This window comes from Crinia signifera, chromosome 1 (assembly GCF_055691185.1).
Source record: "Crinia signifera chromosome 1, ASM5569118v1, whole genome shotgun sequence".
Taxonomy (NCBI): domain Eukaryota; kingdom Metazoa; phylum Chordata; class Amphibia; order Anura; family Myobatrachidae; genus Crinia; species Crinia signifera.
Genome location: NC_139217.1, coordinates 366,599,412 through 366,625,042, shown reverse-complemented (window position 1 = coordinate 366,625,042; position 25,631 = coordinate 366,599,412). Strand labels below are relative to the sequence as shown.

Here is a 25,631-nt window from a genome sequence, read left to right as displayed (position 1 = left end):
TCGTATTGATATGATGTGTAAGTAAGCATGTGTGTGGAGAATTGGGGGAGATGAAGTGGGTAAAGGTAGTTTTTAACAGTAGTCATTGCAGTTCGTTAGTTGTGAGTAGGGAAGCCAATTCTGGGATCAGGATTGGTGGAATCCCAGGATTTAAGGCATTTTTGACTGGGATTTCAATCCTGGGATTGGAGGCTCCCTGCCCTGGACTAAGCTGCCTCCTCATCAGCCCACCAAAGTCACCTCATCTGCTCCCCACCTCCTCCCCGGGCCTGTCGCAATCACCCCGCCTGCCTCCATGCCTCCTCCCCTGCCTGCTGCCATGTACAGGGCCCAGGGAGGTAAAAAATGCACAATTGGTCATATCAGGAGGCCAATCCCGGGATTGAAAAAAAATGGCCCGGGATTGGCCTCCCTAGTTGTGAGGAAGACAGTAAATTAGCACACAGAAGCAGGGCAAAGTAGTTCTGGTGAAAATCGGTAGTGATGGAGATTTACATTTGGAAGGATAAATTCAAGGAAAATGTATTATTGCAAGAATATTGCTTCAGAAGGTATTCAATTCATTGAAGTGTTAATAACATGTTATGATTGTTAACTTTTTCCGACTAACCTGTGGTTTTATTTAAAGTACTGCAGGACGAAGAAGTCTTCCTGGGAAATAAAACCATGTTTCGGTTTACCTTTGGCTTCATACTTATACTACTATAATTGCAGTTACACAATATCTGCTTGATGATTTGTTGTAGTGTATTTACTGTTCTCAAGGAACTATACCAAGTCTACTCCTAAAAAACCTAACCTTTGAACTTGGGTAGAGGCACTATTATACCTACACAATACTGTTATTCAAAACCCTGTTACATTGGCAATGGGAAATATACCTTGATTACATTTATCTGACACTTTCTTTGTACTTCCATCTCATGATTACTAGAACAGTCGGTCTTGGTTCCTATAATTTTATGGTCATGAAAAACAACATTTGGTAATGCATTTTTTTTTCACTATGTAGCCTGCAATCAAGGGACATGTAGTAACTAGATGGTGGTACAATGTGAATAGGACAGTTAAACTTTTGAATTGGGCATATATTCAACAGAACAAACAAAATTACTATTGTACCATATGGAAAAACAAAGGCTATTATATATTTTGTTTTCAAAAAGTATGGAGGTTTAATATAACATCTAACCTTGAATCTATCACCATTTTTTTTTAAATATTGATTAAAATGTCCTTTAAGAGAGTATCAATGCACTTAACCTTTGTGATTTCCATATCCATATCTTATGACCAATCGTCCTACACTGCCAGGTGATAACCTCTTGTAAGGATGCATTATTCTTTTGTACCATATATACTCGAGTATAAGCCTACTTTTTCAGAACATTTTTTATGCTGCAAAAGCCCCCCCTCGGCTTATACTCGAGTGAGAGTCCCACTTGAGTCAATACGTTTTCCCAGTTTTTTGTTGTAAAATTAGGTGCCTCGGCTTATATTCGGGTCGACTTATACTCGAGTATATACGGTAATCCTCCATTTATAGAAGTGAAACCACTGCTGTGCTCAGTATTGATAACTGGAATAATAATAATTAGAAGGGATCATTTAAGCAACTAGAAATTGACCAGTGCTCACTATTAGCCCTTACACACCGCACCTCGGGCCTGGGTTATTGCCGGGTTGGTGACATATATACCAGGGTCAAGGTGTGGTGTGAAAGGACCACAGCTTATAACCCGAGGTGACCAACCTGGCAATTTAACCGGCATAGTAAAATGGGTTAAATCTGGGTCGCCCTCTGTATAATGAACAACCCGGGTGTCATGAACCTGACCTGTTTCACATTATTTTCTGATGTTCCATGCCTGTCTGTGTCCTAGCTGCTGCTGCAGCTACAGCTGCTCTGCATTCTCAGTGATTAAGACTCCAGTGAAGCTCCCTGAGTTCAGCACCAGTCACATGATCCAGGTAACTCAAGGCATACTTCCTGGTTCTGTCTGCTGCTGCAGACAATCAAGTAATCACCTGGAGGAATATAAGCCAGCTTCCCAGAGTCCTCCTTGCCTTGAACAAATGTTCATTCTGTTTCCTGTGTGGTTACCCCAGAGACAGAGAATCCCAAGGCTCCTGGCTATCCAGTCTCCAGCGATACCTTCTCCTAGTGTCCTGCTGCTACTTACCTGGTTCTGTTCATCTCCAGAGACTCCTGCTAATTCCATCACTGCGGTTGAGTTAGCAAGTTATCCCCTGCAGAGGATACCGCTGGCACTGGCCAGCAAATCCCCACTAGCTCCCAGGCTAGACCTCTTGGCTCCCAGGCCAAACTACCTTCAGACCTTTCAGTGACTTTATACCATCACAGTCCTGATCTGTCGACAGGCACTGTCTACCTCACAGTCGACACTCAGCTTCTGCCGTCTATCCTTGACTAACATCATCCGTGTCATCCCTGACGTCCATCAGTTGCTGCATCCAAGTGTTGTCACATACATCTATTGTCGACATTGTGTCAACTGTTTCCCAAAGTGCCTCCAGAGACTCTGTGCTTCTGTCGTCCCCTGGTGACTAACATCATCTGTGTCATCTCCGACGTCCACCAGTTGCCGCACTCAAGTATTGTCACACATACATCTGTTGTCGACATCCTGTGTCAACTGTTTTCCAAAGTGCCTCCAAAGACTTCGACATTCTCTCCTGGTTATCGATATCATAGATCAACGACTCCCAGGTCGTCATCTTCGGCTCCCAGGCCATCCTGCAGCTCCCAGGCTGCCAACTGTCATCACCGGCTCCCAGGCCATCCCGCAGCTCCCAGGCTGCCAACTACAATCCCGGCTCCCAGGCCGCCTCGCAGCTCCCAGGCTGCCAACGACAACCCCGGCTCCAAGGCCGCCTCGCAGCTCCCAGGCTGCCTGCTATCATCCCCGGCTCTCAGGCCGTTTGCAAAGACATTCTCAGCATCCCTGGTCATTCCACTCCTGCCAGAAGTCTCCACGTGTTTCCATCTGCCGTGTGATCCGGTCTTCTCGTGCAGCCCAGGTTACTTACTCAGTGCCCGGTTATCCGTGGGTTCCGTGCCCGTCTCCCCTCGGCTCTCAGGCCGCTCCAGCGATCCCCAGTGATCTCAAGTACCGGCTCCCTAGCCGCTCCAGCGATCCCCAGTGATCTCAAGTACCGGCTCCCTAGCCGCTCCAGCGATCCCCAGTGATCTCAAGTACCGGCTCCCTAGCCGCTCCAGCGATCCCCAGTGATCTCAAGTACCGGCTCCCTAGCCGCCCCAGTGATCCCCAGTGATCTCAAGTATCGGCACCCTAGCCGCCCCAGTGTTTCCAGTGTCTCCAGCGTTCCCCCTGTGCTACCCTCGTGTCATCCTCGGCTTCCAGGCCGCATCTCTCACTCTCAAGTACCCTCTGTGTTGCTGTATAGCATTCAGTGCCATCGACCACCATCGATGGTTTAAGTACCCCGTAAAAGACTCTTGTGTTTCAAACCCTGCCAAAAGCCACAGGGGAACCTGGGCAGAGGGCCGCGACCTGGTCGGCAGTTGCAGTGAAGTCCATATCCCCTTGCGGGGGTCCCTGGTGAATACCACTGTCGGCTTAGACCCCGCGCCTCTGCTTTAGGCCTCAGCCAATCCTCTGTGTCCCCGGCAGGTCGTCTTCCTCCATCCTCCGTGCATGAGTTCCGACTACCTCAAATCTCCTGTGCCCTGCTACCCAGCGCCCTCCACTGGTCCACCACGGTCACAGCCGGGAACACAAGGAACCCCGGTGCATGACAGATTGTTCAAGGCCGATGGATTAGGCTCACGACCCAAGTGTGGGACCAGCGGCTCTTCCAGATGTCTTCGCCCGTATGAAGATCCAAGAAACCACTCAGCAGTGGATAACGAAGAGTCTCCAGGGAGTATCCACTCGATTGGACACTATACAGCAGTCGTTGACACCTCCTGCGTCGACTGCCCAAAATTTTTTTGCATCACCTGCTGTCCCTTCCTGTTTGGACGATCTCCAGCAATTCCTGCGTACTTCTAGTCCATGTTCCAATTCAACTCCGGTTGTTCCAGTTTCCTGTCCCCTGTCACCCATGAATTGTCCACGGATTTCCCAGTTCCCTTGTCAAAGGGATTCTGAGCCTCTGAGTGTTCTTCATAGCTTGTTGGAACAGCTGCAAAGTCTTCTGTCCACTATAATAATGCTAATACCAGAAATTCTTCAGAGTACACAAGTTACCGCAAGAAGTTCTGCTCGACCCACTGCAAGGAAACAATCTCCTGTTATAAACTCCCTCAGAAATAATCCATTCTCTTCCATGCAGTGTGAAGATAAAGTCATTAGATTCTCGCATCCCAAATGCTCGGAAGCTGAACGCCAGCGTCGCAGACAGCTCCACCTATGCTTCTATTGTGGCAGTGCTAGTCACCTTATTAGAGACTGTAACCTCTGTACATCCAGGAAGGGTGACAAGCCTCAATGCCGCAGGCCTCTTAGGCATAAGTATTCTGAAACATCTGCTTCCACGTTCTCTGCCTCAGTCACGCATATTCCTAGTTCCAAGTCTGAGAACCAGAAGAGGATGTACAAGTCTCGCATCGCTAAAAGGATCTCAGATTCCTTAGTCCCAAGTAAAACATCTGTATCTGTAGCCTCGGATGAGGTACCTGATCCCGTAGCTCGTGTTGGGACATCTGAAGCTACAGTCCAAGGAAATATATTGAAAATATCAGCCTCCAGTGAGGCATCTGATGCTCTGACCCCAGCAGGGGTATCTGTTTCTCCAGTTCCAGAAATGGCACCCAAGCCATATACTCCAGGTCATCCTTCTTCCAGTGCCATTATGTCTACATCCTGTGTAGTCCAGGTCCAAGATGGACCGTCTGAATGCCCGGATTCAGTCCGTTCCGGTTCCAGCCCGGATTCCGCCTGTCCCAGTGTCGAACTTCCCATTGTAAACCCAAAAGGGGGTTTAGGTTCAAATTCTTCAATAGACAGCCTGCTCCCAACGGATGAAGTTGTTACCACAATCCCAGAGACTTCTTCCATCGTCCCAAGTACCCCACCTAAGGATGCTACTGTAAGTAGTTCCTCATTATACTTTGAAGATGATTTTGCCCAATTTCGCTGTATTGTCCAAAAAATCCTCGCACAGATGGATTCTGATCCATCAATAGTTATCACTCCTGCTAAAGCAGTTAAGCTTTTATTGCTCTCCTTCCAAGGTAAAGCCTTGGAATGGGCTAATCCCCTCATTGAATCTAAGGATCCTATACTTAATGACCTCCCGGCATTTCTAAAGGCAGTTCAAAGAAAATTCCCCCCAAGATCAGCTCCTTTGGGATCTTTGAAAAGTTCCACCAAGGTCACCAAGAGCTTTTCCACTACAACACCATCACTTTCCGAACAAGAACAAGTTATATTGAATCAAAGCATTTCTCAATTAAAAAATTGGAATTCCCCCACTGTATATCAGCAGTCTCAATTTTCTGGTGTATCCAAACTTGAAAAAGACCAGGTTTTCCAGGATCCATATATTAAGAGTCATCATATCTCCAGAACTAAAGATGTTTCTATACCCCATTCTCCTGACTTGAGGTTGGGTGTAGTTTCACTCTGTTCTTCTGCAGGTCCTTTGAGAAATTCTAGTCCCAGGGATGTACCAGCTAACATCACTTCTGTCCCTAAAGAGAAGAATACTGATCATTCAGACTCTGCAATCTATATTGGTTCTTCTGCTTTACATTATTTACAGGACTCTCTATCTGATACCTCCAAGAGAAAGAATCATATACGTCCATTAGAATTGGACTCAGATTCCGATTATGACCCAGTTTATGATGAAACTCCCTTCCCGGGAGGTTCTATCCTTCCCGACCATGTTTTTCTCCAGGAAGATACTCCAATAAATTCAGTTTTTGTCGATGATGGATGGTCCACCTGTTCCGAAGATGAAAACTGAGAACATCTGTGAAAAAGCTCAGTTTGGGAGCTCTTCAGCTCTCCTACCTAGTTCATTGGGGTGTTCGGAGTCCACCCCTAAAGGGGGGGGTACTGTCATGAACCTGACCTGTTTCACATTATTTTCTGATGTTCCATGCCTGTCTGTGTCCTAGCTGCTGCTGCAGCTACAGCTGCTCTGCATTCTCAGTGATTAAGACTTAAGTGAAGCTCCCTGAGTTCAGCACCAGTCACATGATCCAGGTAACTCGAAGCATACTTCCTGGTTCTGTCTGCTGCTGCAGACAATCAAGTAATCACCTGGAGGAATATAAGCCAGCTTCCCAGAGTCCTCCTTGCCTTGAACAAATGTTCATTCTGCTTCCTGTGTGGTTACCCCAGAGACAGAGAATCCCAAGGCTCCTGGCTATCCAGTCTCCAGCGATACCTTCTCCTAGTGTCCTGCTGCTACTTACCTGGTTCTGTTCATCTCCAGAGACTCCTGCTAATTCCATCACTGCGGTTGAGTTAGCAAGTTATCCCCTGCAGAGGATACCGCTGGCACTGGCCAGCAAATCCCCACTAGCTCCCAGGCTAGACCTCTTGGCTCCCAGGCCAAACTACCTTCAGACCTTTCAGTGACTTTATACCATCACAGTCCTGATCTGTCGACAGGCACTGTCTACCTCACAGTCGACACTCAGCTTCTGCCGTCTATCCTTGACTAACATCATCCGTGTCATCCCTGACGTCCATCAGTTGCTGCATCCAAGTGTTGTCACATACATCTATTGTCGACATTGTGTCAACTGTTTCCCAAAGTGCCTCCAGAGACTCTGTGCTTCTGTCGTCCCCTGGTGACTAACATCATCTGTGTCATCTCCGACGTCCACCAGTTGCCGCACTCAAGTATTGTCACACATACATCTGTTGTCGACATCCTGTGTCAACTGTTTTCCAAAGTGCCTCCAGAGACTCCGACATTCTCTCCTGGTTATCGATATCATAGATCAACGACTCCCAGGTCGTCATCTCCGGCTCCCAGGCCATCCTGCAGCTCCCAGGCTGCCAACTGTCATCACCGGCTCCCAGGCCATCCCGCAGCTCCCAGGCTGCCAACTACAATCCCGGCTCCCAGGCCGCCTCGCAGCTCCCAGGCTGCCAACGACAACCCCGGCTCCCAGGCCGCCTCGCAGCTCCCAGGCTGCCTGCTATCATCCCCGGCTCTCAGGCCGTTTGCAAAGACATTCTCAGCATCCCTGGTCATTCCACTCCTGCCAGAAGTCTCCACGTGTTTCCATCTGCCGTGTGATCCGGTCTTCTCGTGCAGCCCAGGTTACTTACTCAGTGCCCGGTTATCCGTGGGTTCCGTGCCCGTCTCCCCTCGGCTCTCAGGCCGCTCCAGCGATCCCCAGTGATCTCAAGTACCGGCTCCCTAGCCGCTCCAGCGATCCCCAGTGATCTCAAGTACTGGCTCCCTAGCCGCTCCAGCGATCCCCAGTGATCTCAAGTACCGGCTCCCTAGCCGCTCCAGCGATCCCCAGTGATCTCAAGTACCGGCTCCCTAGCCGCCCCAGTGATCCCCAGTGATCTCAAGTATCGGCACCCTAGCCGCCCCAGTGTTTCCAGTGTCTCCAGCGTTCCCCCTGTGCTACCCTCGTGTCATCCTCGGCTTCCAGGCCGCATCTCTCACTCTCAAGTACCCTCTGTGTTGCTGTATAGCATTCAGTGCCATCGACCACCATCGATGGTTTAAGTACCCCGTAAAAGACTCTTGTGTTTCAAACCCTGCCAAAAGCCACAGGGGAACCTGGGCAGAGGGCCGCGACCTGGTCGGCAGTTGCAGTGAAGTCCATATCCCCTTGCGGGGGTCCCTGGTGAATACCACTGTCGGCTTAGACCCCGCGCCTCTGCTTTAGGCCTCAGCCAATCCTCTGTGTCCCCGGCAGGTCGTCTTCCTCCATCCTCCGTGCATGAGTTCCGACTACCTCAAATCTCCTGTGCCCTGCTACCCAGCGCCCTCCACTGGTCCACCACGGTCACAGCCGGGAACACAAGGAACCCCGGTGCATGACACCGGGTTTAATGTGAAAGTTCCGGATTGGTTCGGTGCCGGGATCACGATCCTTGTTCTGACCCAGCATTACGATAAGAAAGGGGTATATGGGGGATATTGTCTGGGAACTCAACTTGTGTTTGGATCCTGACCTCTTAATAATTATTTATCTGTTATTTATTAGGTTATTTATATAGCATGCCGCTTTACAGAAAATATTTGACCCTGCAACATGTACCAGTATATTTTTGGATTGTGGGCGGAAACTCATATATATCCTGGAGAAAAACCACACAAGCACGGGGAGAATATACAAACTCCATCACCATAGTGCTATGAGGCAGTAATGCTTACAAGTACAACGTTCGTGCTGCCCCACAGATACAAGGATATTTCTTTTTAATATCCTTAAAAATACTAATCCCCATATTCTGTCATTGTAGAGTCCATGCATGCAATTACTGTATTACTGTATGCGTGACCTTGTATTCTAACATGCAATGGTGGTACCCAGCAGGGACATGCAGTCAGGAGAGGCAGGGGAGGCAGTGCTTCCCCTGTCATTTTGTTTAAAATAATACAAAGAATATACCCATGACACATAATTTGTGTCATAAGTATTTTCTTTATATTATTTTAGCGATTTGAAAAATGTACAATAGATTGGGAGGTACATCCAACCAATTCTCTGTTTACTGATTAACTTACATGCATGCATGTTGGTCGCTTTGTCTAGGATTGGTTTTGGAACTGAATTTACTCTGGGACACATTCTGTCCCACAAATGCCACTTGAAAGCACTTTTGAGACAAGGGGCCTTATTCTAGTTCACTCTTTCTGACAAAATCCTTCTTAGATGGACAAAACCATGTGCACTGCAGGTGGGGCAGATGTAACTTGTGCAGAGAGAATTAGATTTAGGTTGGGTTTTACTTCAAAGTGAGATCTATATTGCAGTGTAAAAAATAAAGCAGCCAGTATTTGCCCTGCCCTGAAACAAAATAACTCACCCAAATCTAATTCTCTCTTCACATTTTACATCTGCCCCCCAGCAGTGCACATGGCTTTGTCCATCTAAGAAGGATTTTGTCAGAAAGAGTGAACTAGAATAAGGCCCAAGGTATGAAGCATATCTAATCCACAACTTAAAATGATTTGTGTTTGCTCTTAGCAATCTTCAACACTTGTTATTCAGTGGCTAAAGAAATACATTTTAATAGACAAGTAATTTGGTTTTCTTGAAATTGGGAAGGTTACTGCACAGCAATAATAATGATGGCCAATGCATACAGGCTATAAATAGGCCTGTGTTGTCATCTGCATAGTTATGGTTATTAATGTATTTCCTGTTTTCCACCCCCAAGATTTTTATCTTTTGGGTTTTATCAGCAATTTTATATTAACAGTCAGTTACAATGAGCCAATTTAATCGGTTTGAAACTTACAATTTAGGCTTTATGCCATCAAGGCCATTTTTACTTCTGTCTCTGCTCCATTCCAGTTTTTGACAAATAAAGAGAGGAGAAATGATTACTTGCATAAAGAACATTAATCTCTATAGCGTAACAGACTGACGGTACACACAGATATTTCAGAGAGACGAATGACAGCGTGAGGTTCGGGGAAAGTAGAACGTGTCTCACATCACAGTCTCTTCAGTAAGGAAGCTGTGTGCACTTTTAGTCCTTCACTCAATGACTGATCTTTATGTCAATAATTGTCAATCCTTTGTTCATCAACCTGCCAAAAATTGTAATGAAGGACAGACTGAAATAGAAATGGATGTGAACATCTGTCCCTAAATTTTCACCATTTCTAAAATATTGTTTGCCTGTATTCATAGATCTAAATGCTGTTGACAAAGGGAATATTTATAATAAATAGCAACAAAAAAATGTAATCAAAATGCCAAGACATTATTAATTGATCAATCCAAAATATACGAAAAGAAGTCAGTTACATATATTGTACTGGATATACTGTACAAATCAATGTGTGGAGCAATTTGCTAAAGATAAATAGTGAGTATAAAACTGTATACCGTATATCTGAAGAAAAGCTAAGTCCCTTGGGATGTTTTGTTATGACTTATGCTCTATCTGTTTGAATTAAATTGTCAAGGTGTGCAATTCATCTTCATAATAAAAAGTTGATACTACTATGCCTTTAATATGATACAGAATATGTCATATATGAACTGAAAAATATAAAAAACAGCAGTAACATGGTTTACATTACAGTCCTACTTTTTCTAGCCACATTACAGGGAGGGGCATGCTTCTGTAGCTCAGGATTGGTGACATCTATGGGAGTACAGATGTTTATGGAAGGGATGGCCATCGACCAGATTGTTTACCTCCATTGACAGCACAACCAAACCCATATTTTATTTTTGTTTGTTTTTAAAGTGTCGGGACACAGAGCCTAGCTCTGCCTCCTGCCCCCATGAAGCCCTGCCCCCACTTTCTGATTGGCCCACAGGCCAATCAGTCAAAGAAAATTTGGTCATTCATCACATGGTTTATTACTATCAATGACCGGTTGCAGTATTGCCATGGAAACCATCTATGGCAACTACACCGATGGTCATCCCTAGTTTATGGTGCTAATGAAAAGACATGACCAGAACAAAGGAGTTACCTGATGGGTTCTCTGCTTTTTTGTTGTTTTACTAACTCGGATAAAGGAAAGATTACATTACAGCATATTCCCTACTCTGACATCAATTCTGAGGTCCAGACTCCAGGAGATCCAGCAGTGTAGCACACATATCACATCTAATAAAATGTACACTATTAATGGATCTCCCTTAGGCAGTATTTTAGGAGTTAATGTAAAAGTTAATGAGGTGGTCCTAAAAAAGGTATTACAGTATGTTGGCTTATTTGTATCCAGCACATTTCAGCAGCATCTACAAACCCACAAATCTACGGACAAGTTATTTTTCTACAGTGAGTTCAAAGAAAATGAGCATGCAGCTATGGGCAAACAGGAACCATTGTGGGTCTGCAGAATTTTACACTGTGCAAAACACTATTAAAAATAATATATATTTTTAAAAGCTAGTATTATTATTAATAATAATAATAATAATAATAATATTAATACTTTGCCACATATATGGAACATCTCATTTCAACATTGTCACTAAGTGGTATTTTGCAAATTTTCTTCAGGTTAGGTTTTTCTCTTTGTACAGATGTGTCCACATACATTTACAAGTCGCTTTACACATAACACATGTGACTTGGTAGCAGCAAGCATCATTGCATGCAACTTTTGTCCATTACAATGTGCCTTATTCATACAACATGCATATAGTAGGCACAAGCACCTTATAATTAAAATAATACAGTATGCAGCATGCATATATATTCTCTCTGTAACCGCAGCTGTATCTGCATACAAAATTATATGGCACAGTGTTTTACTAGAAATCACTGTAACGTAGATTTTCATATGCAGATACAATCACAATCACATACAGAATATAGACATGCCGCAATCATTTTAATCAGCAAAAGCTGCTTGCCCACACCATTTTGTGAATAAGATGCATTGTAATGGAAAAAGTTGCACACAAAGACACTTGGCACTACCAAGTCACGACATGGCATTGCACAACTAGAAGGGCTGTTTAGCAATAGGAGGCTAGATGTATGTGGATTAGATGTATGTGTATAAATGGGTTGGGATCGTTTGGTCGAATGCATTATGGTCGAATGTCATTACATCGAATCCATTAGGTCGAATTGCTAAAAGGTCGACATGATTCTAGGTCGACATGGGAAAAGGTCGAAATGATTCTAGGTCGAAAGGTCATTAGTTCGACAGGTCATTAGGTTGACAAGGTCATTAGTTCGACATTGTCTAGGTCGACATTCACAAAGTCGACATGGGGTTTTTCACTGTTTTTTTACCTGAATGTCAACACAGTCGACATGGACACAGTTTAAAGTGCACTGCATCCCCTCGCATCGCTCGCTGCGCTCGCTATGCGTCGGGCACGGTGCCTCGCTACGCTCGGCACACTATTTTATTCTCCCACCACGCCCTAGTGGATGGTAGGGCATGAAATACCGCCTGTCAGCACATGTCGGCCCAAAAAAACAGTGAAAAACCCCATGTCGACTTTGTGAATGTCGACCTAGACAATGTCGAACTAATGACCTTGTCGACCTAATGACCTGTCGAACTAATGACCTTTCGACCTAGAATCATTTCGACCTTTTCCCATGTCGACCTAGAATCATGTCGACCTTTTAGCAATTCGACCTAATGGATTCGATGTAATGACATTCGACCATAATGAATTCGACCAAATGACCGCATCCCGTATAAATTTGTATATAACATCTTTCTATGCCATATTTTGACAATTCAAAGACATCTCCTATATTCCAGCCTTTGTTGGTAACCCAAGGCAACACAAACAGGTTTTTCTTACCTTAATTTGAATTTGGCCAGTGTAAAACTTTTAGCGAGGAACACAAAGTAGGATAGAATATCCCCTTTCTTTATACTCCGAGTGAAAGAGCGGATAACCAAGTTATTATCAATTTGCACTTCAACTGAAGAGTTGCTACGGAGGGACTGGTAGAGGTAAACACTTCCAATTCTCTGCAGTGGTGGCCCAGTATCATCTATGTAGTTACGAGATGTCCTACTCGTGCTTTTCCTTGTGTCCTCCTTGGCACAGTCTCCTTTCTCATCACTTTGTTGCACAGCATAATACAATTCCACTGGACTGCCATCAGGTTGTTCCAGCATCTTCTTATGGCCAGCAACCACGGTTGGTGGATCAAACCAGCTTGAAAGTAATTCTAATTCGGCAACGCACAATCCCAGGTCGCCTGTCAATTTACAGGTTGCTTTTACTTCTCTAGTCTCCCGAAATGCAAATACCTTGATGCAAGGAAGTCTCTCAGTGGTGCTATAATCATCCCAGTCTCTCCCCACAATAGAAAACACTATTTGAACATTAGGTTTAATACGATAAATTTTTTCTTTGAGTATATATGCTTTAATCTTCCAGTTGAAAGTGAATTTTTCAGCAGATCCAAATTGGTTAGAAATCAATAGTAAATCTTGTGGCACTTCTTGCTGAATAAAAAATGGTCCATAAGTGGCATTCATCATAGGTTGTTTCTTGGCTTTGTAAATGAGAAATGATTCAACTCGAGACTGTAGACTGGAATTCCTCATGATGTCCTGGTTTGTTTCCTTAAGGAAGAAGGAAACCTCGCTCTGATGAATTGTGTAGCTTACCGGAAGGTAGGTCGGAAGCAAAGAAAATCTTTGTATGCTGTCTAATAATCCACGGCTTTCTGTCACTGTTGAAAAAAATATAAATAATTCATATATATATATATAATATTTGCAGGAAACAAAAGGTAAAACTACAATAATGAGATTCTAACATTTTAAAAATAGTTCTAGAAAAGTAAAATAAAATTTGACCATAAAAGTGCAGGGTACCTGTTGTCAGGGATAATATTTCAAGAGAGATAATGTATGTGAAGAGTATATTTGCTGATTCTGTGTTTGTTAAACAAAGTCTCAGGACCCAAAGAAAAGTGTGTAAGTCAAGGGCTCCTATGTGCCACCTAATGGTGAAAAATAAGTGTAGCACACATTAATTTGACATGGAAGGAAGGCCCCGTCTGGGCCCCTATAGCAGCTGCACTCCTTGAATGTGTGGTAGTTTTGCCCTAGTATGTACAGTAGTATGTATTTATGTATGTATGTATGTATGTATGTATGTATGTATGTATGCATGTACACTGTATATATATATATATATATATATATATATATATATTTTTTTTCATTCAATTTCTGACTGAGTTATTACTAATTTGACACTGTTATGTAACTATAAAATAGAGTAACCTGGCCTACTAATGTAATTTAATAAAGCAATTAAATAAATTAAACATCTGTTCTCTTGCACCTGGCCGCACAGAACAAACAGTATTGTGTCTCGTCTCTCAGTATAACATGACTATTCTCTACAGGCACCCCATAGTTCATTTTAAATATATTTCTTTGTTTCGAATAAACTTTGCCACCGAGATACGTTTGTCCCTGTGGATTTCTTGCAAAACACAATAAACATATTGATAAATAGAAATTTTGATGTTCTCTATAGTAATGCTACTACTTTGGCTGGAATACAAATGACCCATTAATACCTTGCTTGGAGGAGGCCAGGACTGTCTCCTTCAGACACAGCACGTCTCAGACTCTCTAAGGTAAATAGTCACTAAAACAACTGCTCAGTGACATGTGGAGCAGCTATCACACTTTAGCACAGAGGGAAGAGCAGGGCTAGTGTTTCCAGGCATGGCCTGTAATTATAAAGCATTATCATAATTTATAAATAATCTACCAGACATGTTCCTCAGCCATCTATCCAAATTCTTTTCCTGTACTTCTACTTAACCTTTCCCCTTAGTTCATAACCTTGTACTTTAACATGGTCTGCTGATTTAAGTAACATTAATGAATTATGCCAAGACAGGAGAAATTCCATTATGTATTCCAGAAAGTGGTAAAACAGATTTATAAGACAATACTTTGAAAGACCTCATTCTTAGCATACAGCAGTTCTTGTTCATCTGGTGCGAACAGGGGCCAAACTAGGCCAAACTTGTGGACCACTGTATAATTTATTTAGTGATCATAGGCTTTATTATTGAAAGGCAAACATATGATTATTTGTACTATGTGAGACCATTCTAGGACTACCACAATTGCAATCGAAGGCGATTTTGTTGCTTATTATTATTAATATTATTAGTTTTATCAGTAATTCATATACTGTAGTGCACACATATTCCACAGCACTTAACAGAGAATATTTGGTCATTCACATTAGTCTCTGCCCCAGTGAAGCTTACAATCTATGTTCCCTACCACATGAACACGCACACACATTGTCAGGAGCCAATTAACCTAGCAGTATATTTTTGCATTGTGGGAGGAAACCAGAGTACCCAGGGGAAACCAATGCAAGCAAGGAAATAATATACAAACTCCACAGTTAGGGCCATGGTGGGAATCAAACCCTTGACCACAGTGCTGTGAGACAGTAATGCTATATTTTACACCCGTCCATGCCACCCAACATGCATTATTTTCTTCAAGCATTGTATTCCAATACTTGTGAGAGCACTGTTTTGCTGAAAACAAGGATTTTCCCTACATCGTTCAATTCAGAGCAGTTTTCTACATTAGCCTCCCCACTCCGTGCCTACAGTCTACAGTAATTAAGAATTGAGCGCTAATGTGAGAATTTGCAGGACATTAACGGTCCCCTTAGCCCCTTAGATCGCAAATTTCAGTGCAAAAGGCAGGAAAATGTAATACTTCATGGAAACACCTCCTTTATACTCCAGCAGCCACGCCCACTACAGTCATCCGCAGCTGAAGACAGGGTCACCAGATCGTATTGCTGTACTGTAAGTATAAATGAATTGCTACCTAACAAAGCTGTATATCACATTTAACCAATGTAATATATAGTGAAAAGTAATGATTTATATGTGCATATGTACATTAATAGACCACTTGATTTTACATCAGTGCCCCTACAGTAAATAGCCTAGCCAGCACATTGTAAGGGTTCGGTATGATTTACCTTCAATTACAATCCTGACAGTCAAAATACAGACAGCAATTGACCAACAGTCAAAATACTGACAAGGTCAAAATTCCGACGTGGTCAAAATACCTACATTTAAAATATAGACAGGTCAAAAATTAGACAAATGCTACTCATATTCTTTTGGGTCTGTATGTTGACATAGGTCGACATGAACCCTGTGCTTAGGGCACGGTGCCTCGCTGCAATCTGCACACTATTATATTCCCCCTCCATGTCCACTGGGATGGTAAAGTATGTACAAGTCGGTTTCAATAAAAAAAAAAATCAGGAAAAACTCATGTTGACTTTTTGACCTGTCTACATTGTATCTGTCGGTATTTTGACTGTGTCGGTATTTTGACCGTCGGTCGATGGTTGTCGGGATTTTGACTGTCGGGATGTTGATTGTAGGTAAATTGACTGCATCCCCATTGTAAGCACCAACCAATCAGCTAATGTCATTTTTCAACTGCAGCCTCTACACTTGGGGGATAAGCAATGTAGAATAGAAGAATACCTAAACTTGCAATGAGGTTAAAAATCTAAAGTGGTGCATTGTGCAAACTCCTGAAATTCCAAATTTCCACCGCGCCCCTCTTTAGTCGACTTTATATTCTACTCTGCAGCCTGCTGGAATTTCCTCTCTCGCTTCTCTACCTCTTTGCCAGTCACTCCATTCATTGGCTTCATTTATTGCTCATCTGTTTCCCATTCGAAGCTCTCAACCTCACTACTCTTCCCTGCAACTCAAGCCTCACATCCTCACATACTCCATCCCAACATCTTCACTCCGATAACGATTGCCGCATCAGCCAAAGCTTACCCAGACTAGCCACAGGATCTTTACAGCCAGTTCCAGGAAATCTGCCAGTTGGCGCACCCTAAATGCTGCAGCATGTCAATCGTGTTGAATAGGTGCGTGCCGATATTTCCGACTGCCGGAAATATCAGCACACATTGATTAACCCACTGATTGTTCCGAAGAGATAAACATAATAGTATGTGCCTACAGCATAGCAGTGTTTCTCAATCTCGGTCCTTATGAAACCCTAACATTGCATGTTTTCAAAGTGTCCTCACCAGTATTTAATAACACCTGTAAATCGATTATGTTAGTCACTTAACACACCTGTGTTCCAGTTAGATGATCTGGAAAACATGCAGTGTAAGGGTTTGAGAAACAGTGGCCCATAGGTTTATGTATGTAAGCGTTCCATGATAACCTTCTACTTCAGCTAGTATTACTGTATACTATGCTAAGGAACCATCATTACTGTATGGGGTAAATAACCTACTGTATGTGATTGAACAGTGATATGGGAAAGGGAATGAATGATAAAATGTATACCCTGGGGTGGTTTGGGACACTTGCAGGGGTACTCTGGGTTGCGGTCAAGGATCAATTCAAATTATTGATGCTAATGTAATAGGCAAGTGCAGTTCCAATCATATAATATGTGGACATAGTGAAGCAAATCCTGGCCCTCGTCACATAACTGAATCTAAGGATGACATATAAAACACAATTTAATTCATTTAAAACTATTTTCTGAATTTCTCAATGAGAAGATTATAGTTGAGGGGTGCCCTGAATAAAATGCTGAAACTCTAGGCTGCTGTTATTTACAAAAACATTTTGGGATAACTGGAATACACTGATCAGCAAGGAAACAGTAGCTCATTTCCTCAACAATGTAATATATGGAATCAGGATTGTCACTAGAATGGTGTGACCAGTGAATAGTACATAGAACATGTGCCCTGTAGGTGGAACCAGCTGTATCACCTTTGTGTGCGCTGCCAATTCCAGTTTCTGTGTGCCACTAACTGCAATGTATAATAGCAGCAGTGCACCTGAATCCTTCTCTGCCACGCATTACACATTGCAGAGGGCAGAATAAGGACATCCTGAAGAGATGACGATGGAGTGAGATGCGCAGCAGCAGCTTGAATGATGCCAGAGACTCAGACCTTATCCATAGTCAGTGACTGCTTTGGGCTGGATGGATGGTAAAAGGAGAGATTCTATAGAGGTATATGCTATTTGTGCTGTGTGTGCATAATGGGTAAGGGGCACTACTGTTGTGTGGGTGTAATGCTAGCAGAGCTATCCAATAAGTTCAGTAAAACCATTGGTACTTGTTACCTAAAACGGCGCCCATCGCGGGCATCGCATGTACATCGCATGCCATTATAATGGCATGCGATGCGACCGATGCGATGCCCGCGATTTCACATAGAAATGAATGGTAAAAGGTAAATCGCATCGGTCGCATCGCATGCGGCCAAAAAAACGCATGCGATGCGACCGACGCGATTACCGCGATTTACATAGGGAACAATGTTAAATGGCCCAATTGACCCGATTTTACATAGCGAACAATGTTAAATGACCCACAGACCCCAAATAGCCACCCTGAAGTGTGAAATGGCCCCCCAATTGTTAACGCCAACCCACGATCAAAGTCAACCCGAAGTGTGGCGAGCGCTGCAAGCCCGCGAGGGACAACGGTACGCGTCCTCCGACCTTTTCATACTCCCACTATCCATGTCGGCGTGAAGTTGAGAATAGAAAGTGTGGTGAGCGCAGCGAGCCACCGAGCACGAAGCGTGGCGAGCGCAGCGAGCTCCGCGAGGGGACGTGGATATCTGTAAAGCCCGCGAGGGGACGCGTATACCTGTGAAGGTATCCGCGTCCGCTCGCCACGCTTCGGGCTCGGTGGCTTGCTGCGCTCGCCACACTTTCTATTCTCAACTCCACGCCGACGTGGATAGTGGGGGTATGAAAAGGTCGGAGGACGCGTACCGCTGCGCTCGCCACGCTTCGGGTTGACGTTGATCGTGGGGTGGCGTTAACAATTGGGGGGGCCATTTAACACTTAAGGGTGGCTATTTGGGGTCTGTGGACCATTTAACATTGTTCCCTATGTGAAATCGGGTCAATTGGGCCATTTAACATTGTTCCCTATGTAAAATCGCGGTAATCGCGTCCATCGCATGCGGTTTTTTGGCCGCATGCAATGCGACCGATGCAATTTTTTTCCTTGCGATGCCTAGGATCAAAATCGACGGCGCCGTTCTAGGTAACAAGTACAAAACCATTTTATTGTATTCAATTGCCCATAATCCTTTTATTTATTCATAGATTTCCCCTGCTTACCATACTGAGGTATGATAAACCTCTTGCAATACAATAGCTTACTAGGGTAAACAATGAAAGTGTCCAATTTGCCAGAGGTCTAGGATTTCAACGGAGAATAGCTGTATTTTTAAAGTGGCAAGCATTTACAAGGCAAAACCCGGTTTGGTTTTGCTTTGTAAATTATTGCGGCTTTAAAAAAAAAAAAAAAGTCTATTCTCAGACAAAATCTCGGACCTCCTGCAACGTTATTACAATGTGCCTGTCCCCCATGTTTCAGGAAGTATCATCAATTTAATACAAAAAAATGCAGCACTATGGTGTAGCTCTACAGGGGTAAACATTTGAGCTACATCTATTTAAGCAAAGACCATTTTGAGGTTAAAGCAGACTAGTGATTTACCTGGCTCATAATCTCCATACTAACAATCCTTAACCGGAAAGCTCTTTATGATATCTAATATTTTCCATTCTTGAAAATATTATCATGTTTTTATCATGACAGGGTCGGCAAAATGTGACCACCAGAGTTGAGGTTGCCGTGTTTAGCTTCTGTATTTGGACAAACTCTTCCAAAGACTGACAGTACAAAAGAAAGAAGCTGTCACATTTCGAGAAATGTATGTCTCCTCAGGTCAATGTGCTTGGAAACTGTAACTGGATTCCAGGAAAGCCAAAGATTTAGACTTTAACCACTATATCATTTAAAACACCATTGAAAACTGTAATTACAAATAAGACATGTCTATTGTAATGAAATGCCTGATACACAAAATACAGTATAGTTTTTATTTTGATACATGCTTACCAATCAACTATTTGAAACAATCTTCCAAACTGTTTTACTGCGACTAAAATGCAATCTGGAAATCAAATCTTGCTATATTACATTTGTAATATATGACTTGTAGAATTTACTCTGCAGTGGCATTTATTTGCAGACTAAGAAATGAAATGGAACAGTACATTTAATCCATATTTCATAAATGCATTTCACTGATGTATTATGCAAAATATAACAGTTACCATATATACTCGAGTATAAGCCTACTTTTTTAGAACATTTTTTATGCTGAAAATGCCCCCCTCAGCTTATACTCGAGTGAGGGTCCCACTTGAGTCAATACGTTTTCCCAGTTTTTTGTTGTAAAATTAGGTGCCTCGCCTTATATTTGGGTCGACTTATACTCGAGTATATACGGTATTTCAGCTATGAAGCAACCCACCAACTACAATAACTCTCTACCTAACAGGATGTCCTACCAAAAACATTCAAGGTATGCTTTTTTTGCATATGATATGAGAATGATGCATCATAATTGATATAAATACTGTATATAGGATTTAAAAAAATTATTTGACATTGCATGTGTTTTTTTTTTTCATTATTCTGTATTTAAAAAATGTATGAATATATACATTTATATATCTTTACAGCATTGTTCAAAAGTTTTACGCAGGTGTGGAAAAATGCCGCAAAGTAAGAAAGCCTTCAAAAATAGAAGTGATAGTATCTTGTTTTTAATCAATCAACAACATGTTAAGCGAATGAACAAAAATAAATTATTTGGAGTCAGTCAGATGCCTCTGATGGTATTGCATGATGGATAAGTACCTGCCTGTATTTCTTAATTTCTTAGCATTGAGGGCACAATTTTTCCTGGCCAAATCTCCAACTCTATTTGCAACCCCAAACTTGCAGAAGAAAAACTCCACCATGCTATACTGTTGCCTGCAGACACTCATTATTGTACTACTCTGAAGCCCTTTGGAAACAGCAATTACCTGTTCTCAAGGCTGCGGACATACTTAGCCTAGTGAACAGGTGTGAATCAGGCCCTAAATTTCATTTACTGACCACTACATCTAATGTCCTCAATATTACTGTGTATTTGTGCTTTTTCAAAAGAGTTTGAACAGCACCTCATGGAACCCCGGTCTACTTTGAAATTCTTTCCTGGGAGAGACCATGCTGATACAGTATATATATGGTTTTAATGGCTGTGTTCAACCTACATATGAACATGATAATTATCACCTGGTATGATTGATTAATTACACACCTAAATATAATCCTTAAAAATCCCTGATTTAAGAATACCTAGAAGAATGTATGCAGTTTTGAATTCACTGTGGGGTCACACCAAATATTGATTTGCTTTAGATTTCTCTTCTGTTCATTCACTTAACTTTTTGTTCATTGATCAAAATAAGCTATTAACACTTCTAGTTTTTGAAAGCTTTCTTACTTTGCAGGATTTTTTTCATGCATAAAAGTTTTGCACAACACTGTGTGTGTGTGTGTGTGTGTGTGTATGTATGTATAAATATCAGGCCTGTAAACATGTGTGTGCCAGCAGTGCCTTGCCTGTGCATCTACACTGTGGGTGCACCACTGGCACACATCTAGACTGTAGAGTGGGAGATGCCATGCAGGAGAGGCGCTCCCCTCTCTACATCATGCTGCTGTCCGGCTGCTGTGCCTGCCATACAGTCATATACAGGTGGGAAAGGGGAATTGGGAAAAAGGGAGTATAACCGCACAGGTATGTATGAAAATTCAAATAGAAATAGACAACAATGAGAAACTGACTTTTACCTGAAAAATAGGATCTGTGTGTCCCTATGCACCTTGTGGCTCTGAGCCAATGGGTGCCTATTTGTGGGACAGTCAGTGGTGCACCCCGGAGTTAGAATAGCAATATGTAGGCTTGCCAAGGGAGGTAAAGAGGGAAAGAAAACTCTGGGTGGGGGCACCCTTATATCACTGTTGTTGATGAATGTTTTTGATACAATTTAAAATTAATAAATCTTTATTAGGTGCCCATACACGGTACAATTGTTGGGTGCGATGCGATGCGATGCGTGCTCCCATCACACATCTCATCGCACAGCTCAAAAAGTATGTTCTACACACTTTTTGTACTAGATCTCATCTCATTGCATTGCAAAACCTATGCAATGCGATGAGATGCGATATTGTGTAAAATAATTGTACCGTGTATGGGCACCTTTACAGGCAGCCACGCTGGCAGTGACATGAGCACCCCCCTCTCCCTCCGCGAGGGTAGCAAAAAGGGGGCGAGGCCAGTGTCAGGGAGCCAATATACTTTAAAGCAGGGATGCTCAAAATATTTTGCTCTGGGACCCCATCAGACAATAGAAATTATTACAGGACCCCAGCAAGTTACTACTGAATGGCCGCCACATGTGTGGTCATTTAAGTGAAGTGACCGCTAATGAGACAGGGAGGCAGTGGGTAATGGGGGGGGGGGGGGGGTGATAAATGGTGACAGGGGGATGGAAGAAGGAAGCAGTGGCTGTTTACTTAATGATTTATACCCTCCACAGACACATTTGCCTGATGGTCAGCAACATAGTCGTGACCCTGGCTTCCTTTTATCTGGCTGCCTCCTGCCCTGCCAAGAAGAGTGTTCAGCATGTAGAAAGGAGAGCCTCTGCCTACCAGATTAATTCAAAGCCTGGAGGAATAGCTCCCAGCTTTAAGCAGCCTAAAATAGCAGGTTAATATTGTGGCATCATATATAATGGTGGTTGGGGGGGTGGGGTTGTGGTGGTTGTAAAATTGTTGTAGGGGGTTGTAGACAAATATATAAATATATATATATATACACACATACACACACACACACACACACACAGGAAGGGGTGGGTGGAGAGGGGCACAGCATTAATATATGTACTGTACAGTTTATAAAGAACTCATGTGGGCGCTTTGTGCATAAGTGGCCCTGTGTGGTATAATGTATATAACGGACACCACTGTGTATGTGGTACTTTTATGTGATCACGCCTCTTCCCTATGAAGCCACACCCCTTCGACATGCACAGTCCTTTTTTCCAGTGAGGAGGAGGGGGGCTGCCAATTCTGGCACAGTGCACCAAAATGTCTAGTTACTGCATGATAGATAGATAGATAGATAGATAGATAGATAGATAGATAGATAGATAGATATCCCATTTGAAATCGCTACAGTGGTTTCTTACACATTTTAAATAAACTATGAGTGACAATGACCAAAAGTTGAATTTTGTTTGCATTATTGTTTTGTAAGTTTTGTTAATTATTACATCTGAGATGCCAACAGTTAATTAATGGCTGATGTATACTAACTGTTATCACCTGAGGAATGGTGATTTCCTTCTTTTCTGTGCTGCAATATATAAGCAAGATGCTCCTAGGCATCAATCAATGGCCCTTATTCAGAATCGTGCGGTACGGCCCGCGTGCGGCCGTACCGCCGATGTTTTTAGTCTGCACATGCGCAGAGGTCAATCTGCGCATGTGCAGCCCAATTCGCCGCAGACGTAGTTCGTCCGCCGCAAAGGGGGCGTATAGGGGCGTGAGGGGCTTCATACCCTCATTTCCCTATGCATACGCCCCGCGTTTCATGGGCGTTCCCATGCAAACGCGGGGCGTATGCATGCTAATGAGGGTATGACGCCAGTGATAGGGGCGGAAAGCTGACGTCACAGGATGTCAGCTCTCAGCCCCCATACAAGCTATCACACGGACGATTGTCCGTGTGGTCTCAGCTTGCGGGACCTGGTGGGGCGTGCGGCCCTGCCTTCGATGGTCGCCGACCATCGAATGCAGGGGGCAGCTCCCACCATGGTGGAGGCGTACGCCCCACCATTTTCTTGCGGATCGCCAGCCGTCCGTGTACGGACGGCCGTGGCGATCCGTATAGTAGGCGGGGATTGGTTGGTGCGGCCGGAGCCCCGTATGCGGCTCTGGCCGCACCGACCAGAATAAGGGCCATAAACTGGTACCTGTGTGAAGTTTATGAACAAGAAACTGCAATGGTAGGAAATTCAGGTAATAAGAAAGAAGTACTGAGTTTTACAAATTACCGAACCAAGAGCAATCACGAATGGTTAAAAAAGCAAACCCCCTCTGTTATTTTAAGGGGTTAAAGGATTAAATGAATACACGCAGGTGTTCTATCATGTGTATCACTTTTTTCCAATGCTATTTGGCACATCATGTATCAAATAACCTAAAATATATGTACAAATGACCATTATCTGTTCCATTGGGGTCTCATCAAGGAGCATTCTCCTCATCATTAAATAGTGCAGAAGAGATTCTCATAGTTAGAGCAGAGTTGTACTCAGATGAAATTGCTCCCACATTGCATGAACATTCAATGCCCACTTGCAGTTAATGTACACTTGAGCATATACAGTATTTACTAAAAAGCGGGTTTATATAAGTGGAGATGTTGCCCATAGCAACCAATCTGAGTCTACATATATATCTAGCACCTTCTAGAATTTAATAGATGCTATGTGCAACATCCCCACTTCTAGAAACCCACATTTAGTTAATACACCCCTTGGTGTGATACTTATCACCATCCACATCCTCATCATCATCACACTTGCCCTATTCTTAGAGCAAATCCTTTGTATGGAAACCAGCATGCAATTCTGGTAGCATGTACTTTGTGAACAATGCCTGCGTTAGAACATTACATTACAACCCAGTTATACCCATTCAGTGGCATAATTACTGTGCATCATTTGTAGCTGTGCTCTCTCTAGTCTGCAGCAGGCACAGTGTGGTATACACACAAAATATGCTCCGTAGATGGAATTATATTCACTATAACATTTGTACTGGTTCATGTCTCAAGTTGGACACTAACTACTAGATTGTAAGCTCCTCAGAGCAGGGCCCTCTTCCCTCCTGTTGTCAAAGCCCTCTTCTATTCACATGTCACTCACAGCTCTCCCATACTCAGTGACCATCTTTGTCCACGTACTCATCTCCGTCATTGGCCACGAGCCTCTACTAGTACAGTATGTTGATTGCCTCCTCACTACTTATATTTAAGCTGTAATGTGTATTGAACTGTGGCGCTCTTTATCTGTACTTTTGTTATTTATTCAATGTAATACTAAGTTTTGTCTCCCTGTACTGTTACTTTGCACGGCGCTAAGAAACACTTGTGGCGCCTAATAAATAAAATTATAATAATAATAATACTAATAACTTCCATTTTTCCCTATCTGTTTTTTAGAATAGTCCTGGATGAAGTATTTCTAGATAAGGAATACAGTATCTGTCAGACAGTGATGCACTTTTCCTAACTTTTGTATTACATACTTGCATGCGTTACTCATGATTCAAACATTGATCCATTTGACAGAAAGAATGCTGAGTATGAAAAAAAGATATTACTAGCGTCTTACCGCATGATATGATATGGTTTTTCATTTCTTTGTAACCACACAAATAAAATAAGGAATATCATTTTGCTAGATACATACAGTACTATATGGTTCTCTTGCAGATAAAGAGATTCAGTAAAATAACTTTACTACTAGTATTAGTTTGGTCAAAGTGTAAAAGCAGTAAAGAATAATTCGAGTTTAAAGCGTTAATTAAAGGATATTTGTAAAATAGAAAAATGGGTGGTTTCCTTTACCAGGTTACATGCAACTTACACAAATAATGTAGAAATTAAGGGTGTACAAAATGTCAAATACGTATTCACATTTATAGAAATGCATTCAGAAAATCTGTGTCTTTACTACTAATTTACTATGTCATTTGAGAAGCGTTTCCATCGTATCCTGGGTCATTCTCTACATATTGGCACATGAATCCAGATTTCTGGCTTTGAAAGGACTTCACAAGATAGTCATATCAAACTCAGTCTATGGATAAAAGAAAACAAGGGAATGCGCTGCAGATAAAATAGTGTTTATTTATTTTTATTGAAATAGTCAGCTTTGTCTACTTTTGGCAAAGCATACGTTTTCTGAAACATTTCTCATATGATTTTATCTATATAATGTTATCAATTAATACGTTATTTGTGT

At 42.8% G+C, this 25,631-nt stretch overlaps 1 protein-coding gene across 1 annotated transcript in view; it reads right to left on the bottom strand.

The window, feature by feature from the left end:
• The window catches only part of TMEM132D (transmembrane protein 132D), a 779,160-nt gene that overhangs the window by 521,387 nt on the left and 232,142 nt on the right, over nucleotides 1-25,631 (bottom strand). The window contains exon 2 of the mRNA XM_083150539.1: nucleotides 12,440-13,325. Within this exon, the coding sequence (XP_083006665.1) occupies nucleotides 12,440-13,325 (886 nt within the window). The remainder of the gene's footprint in view (nucleotides 1-12,439; nucleotides 13,326-25,631) is intronic.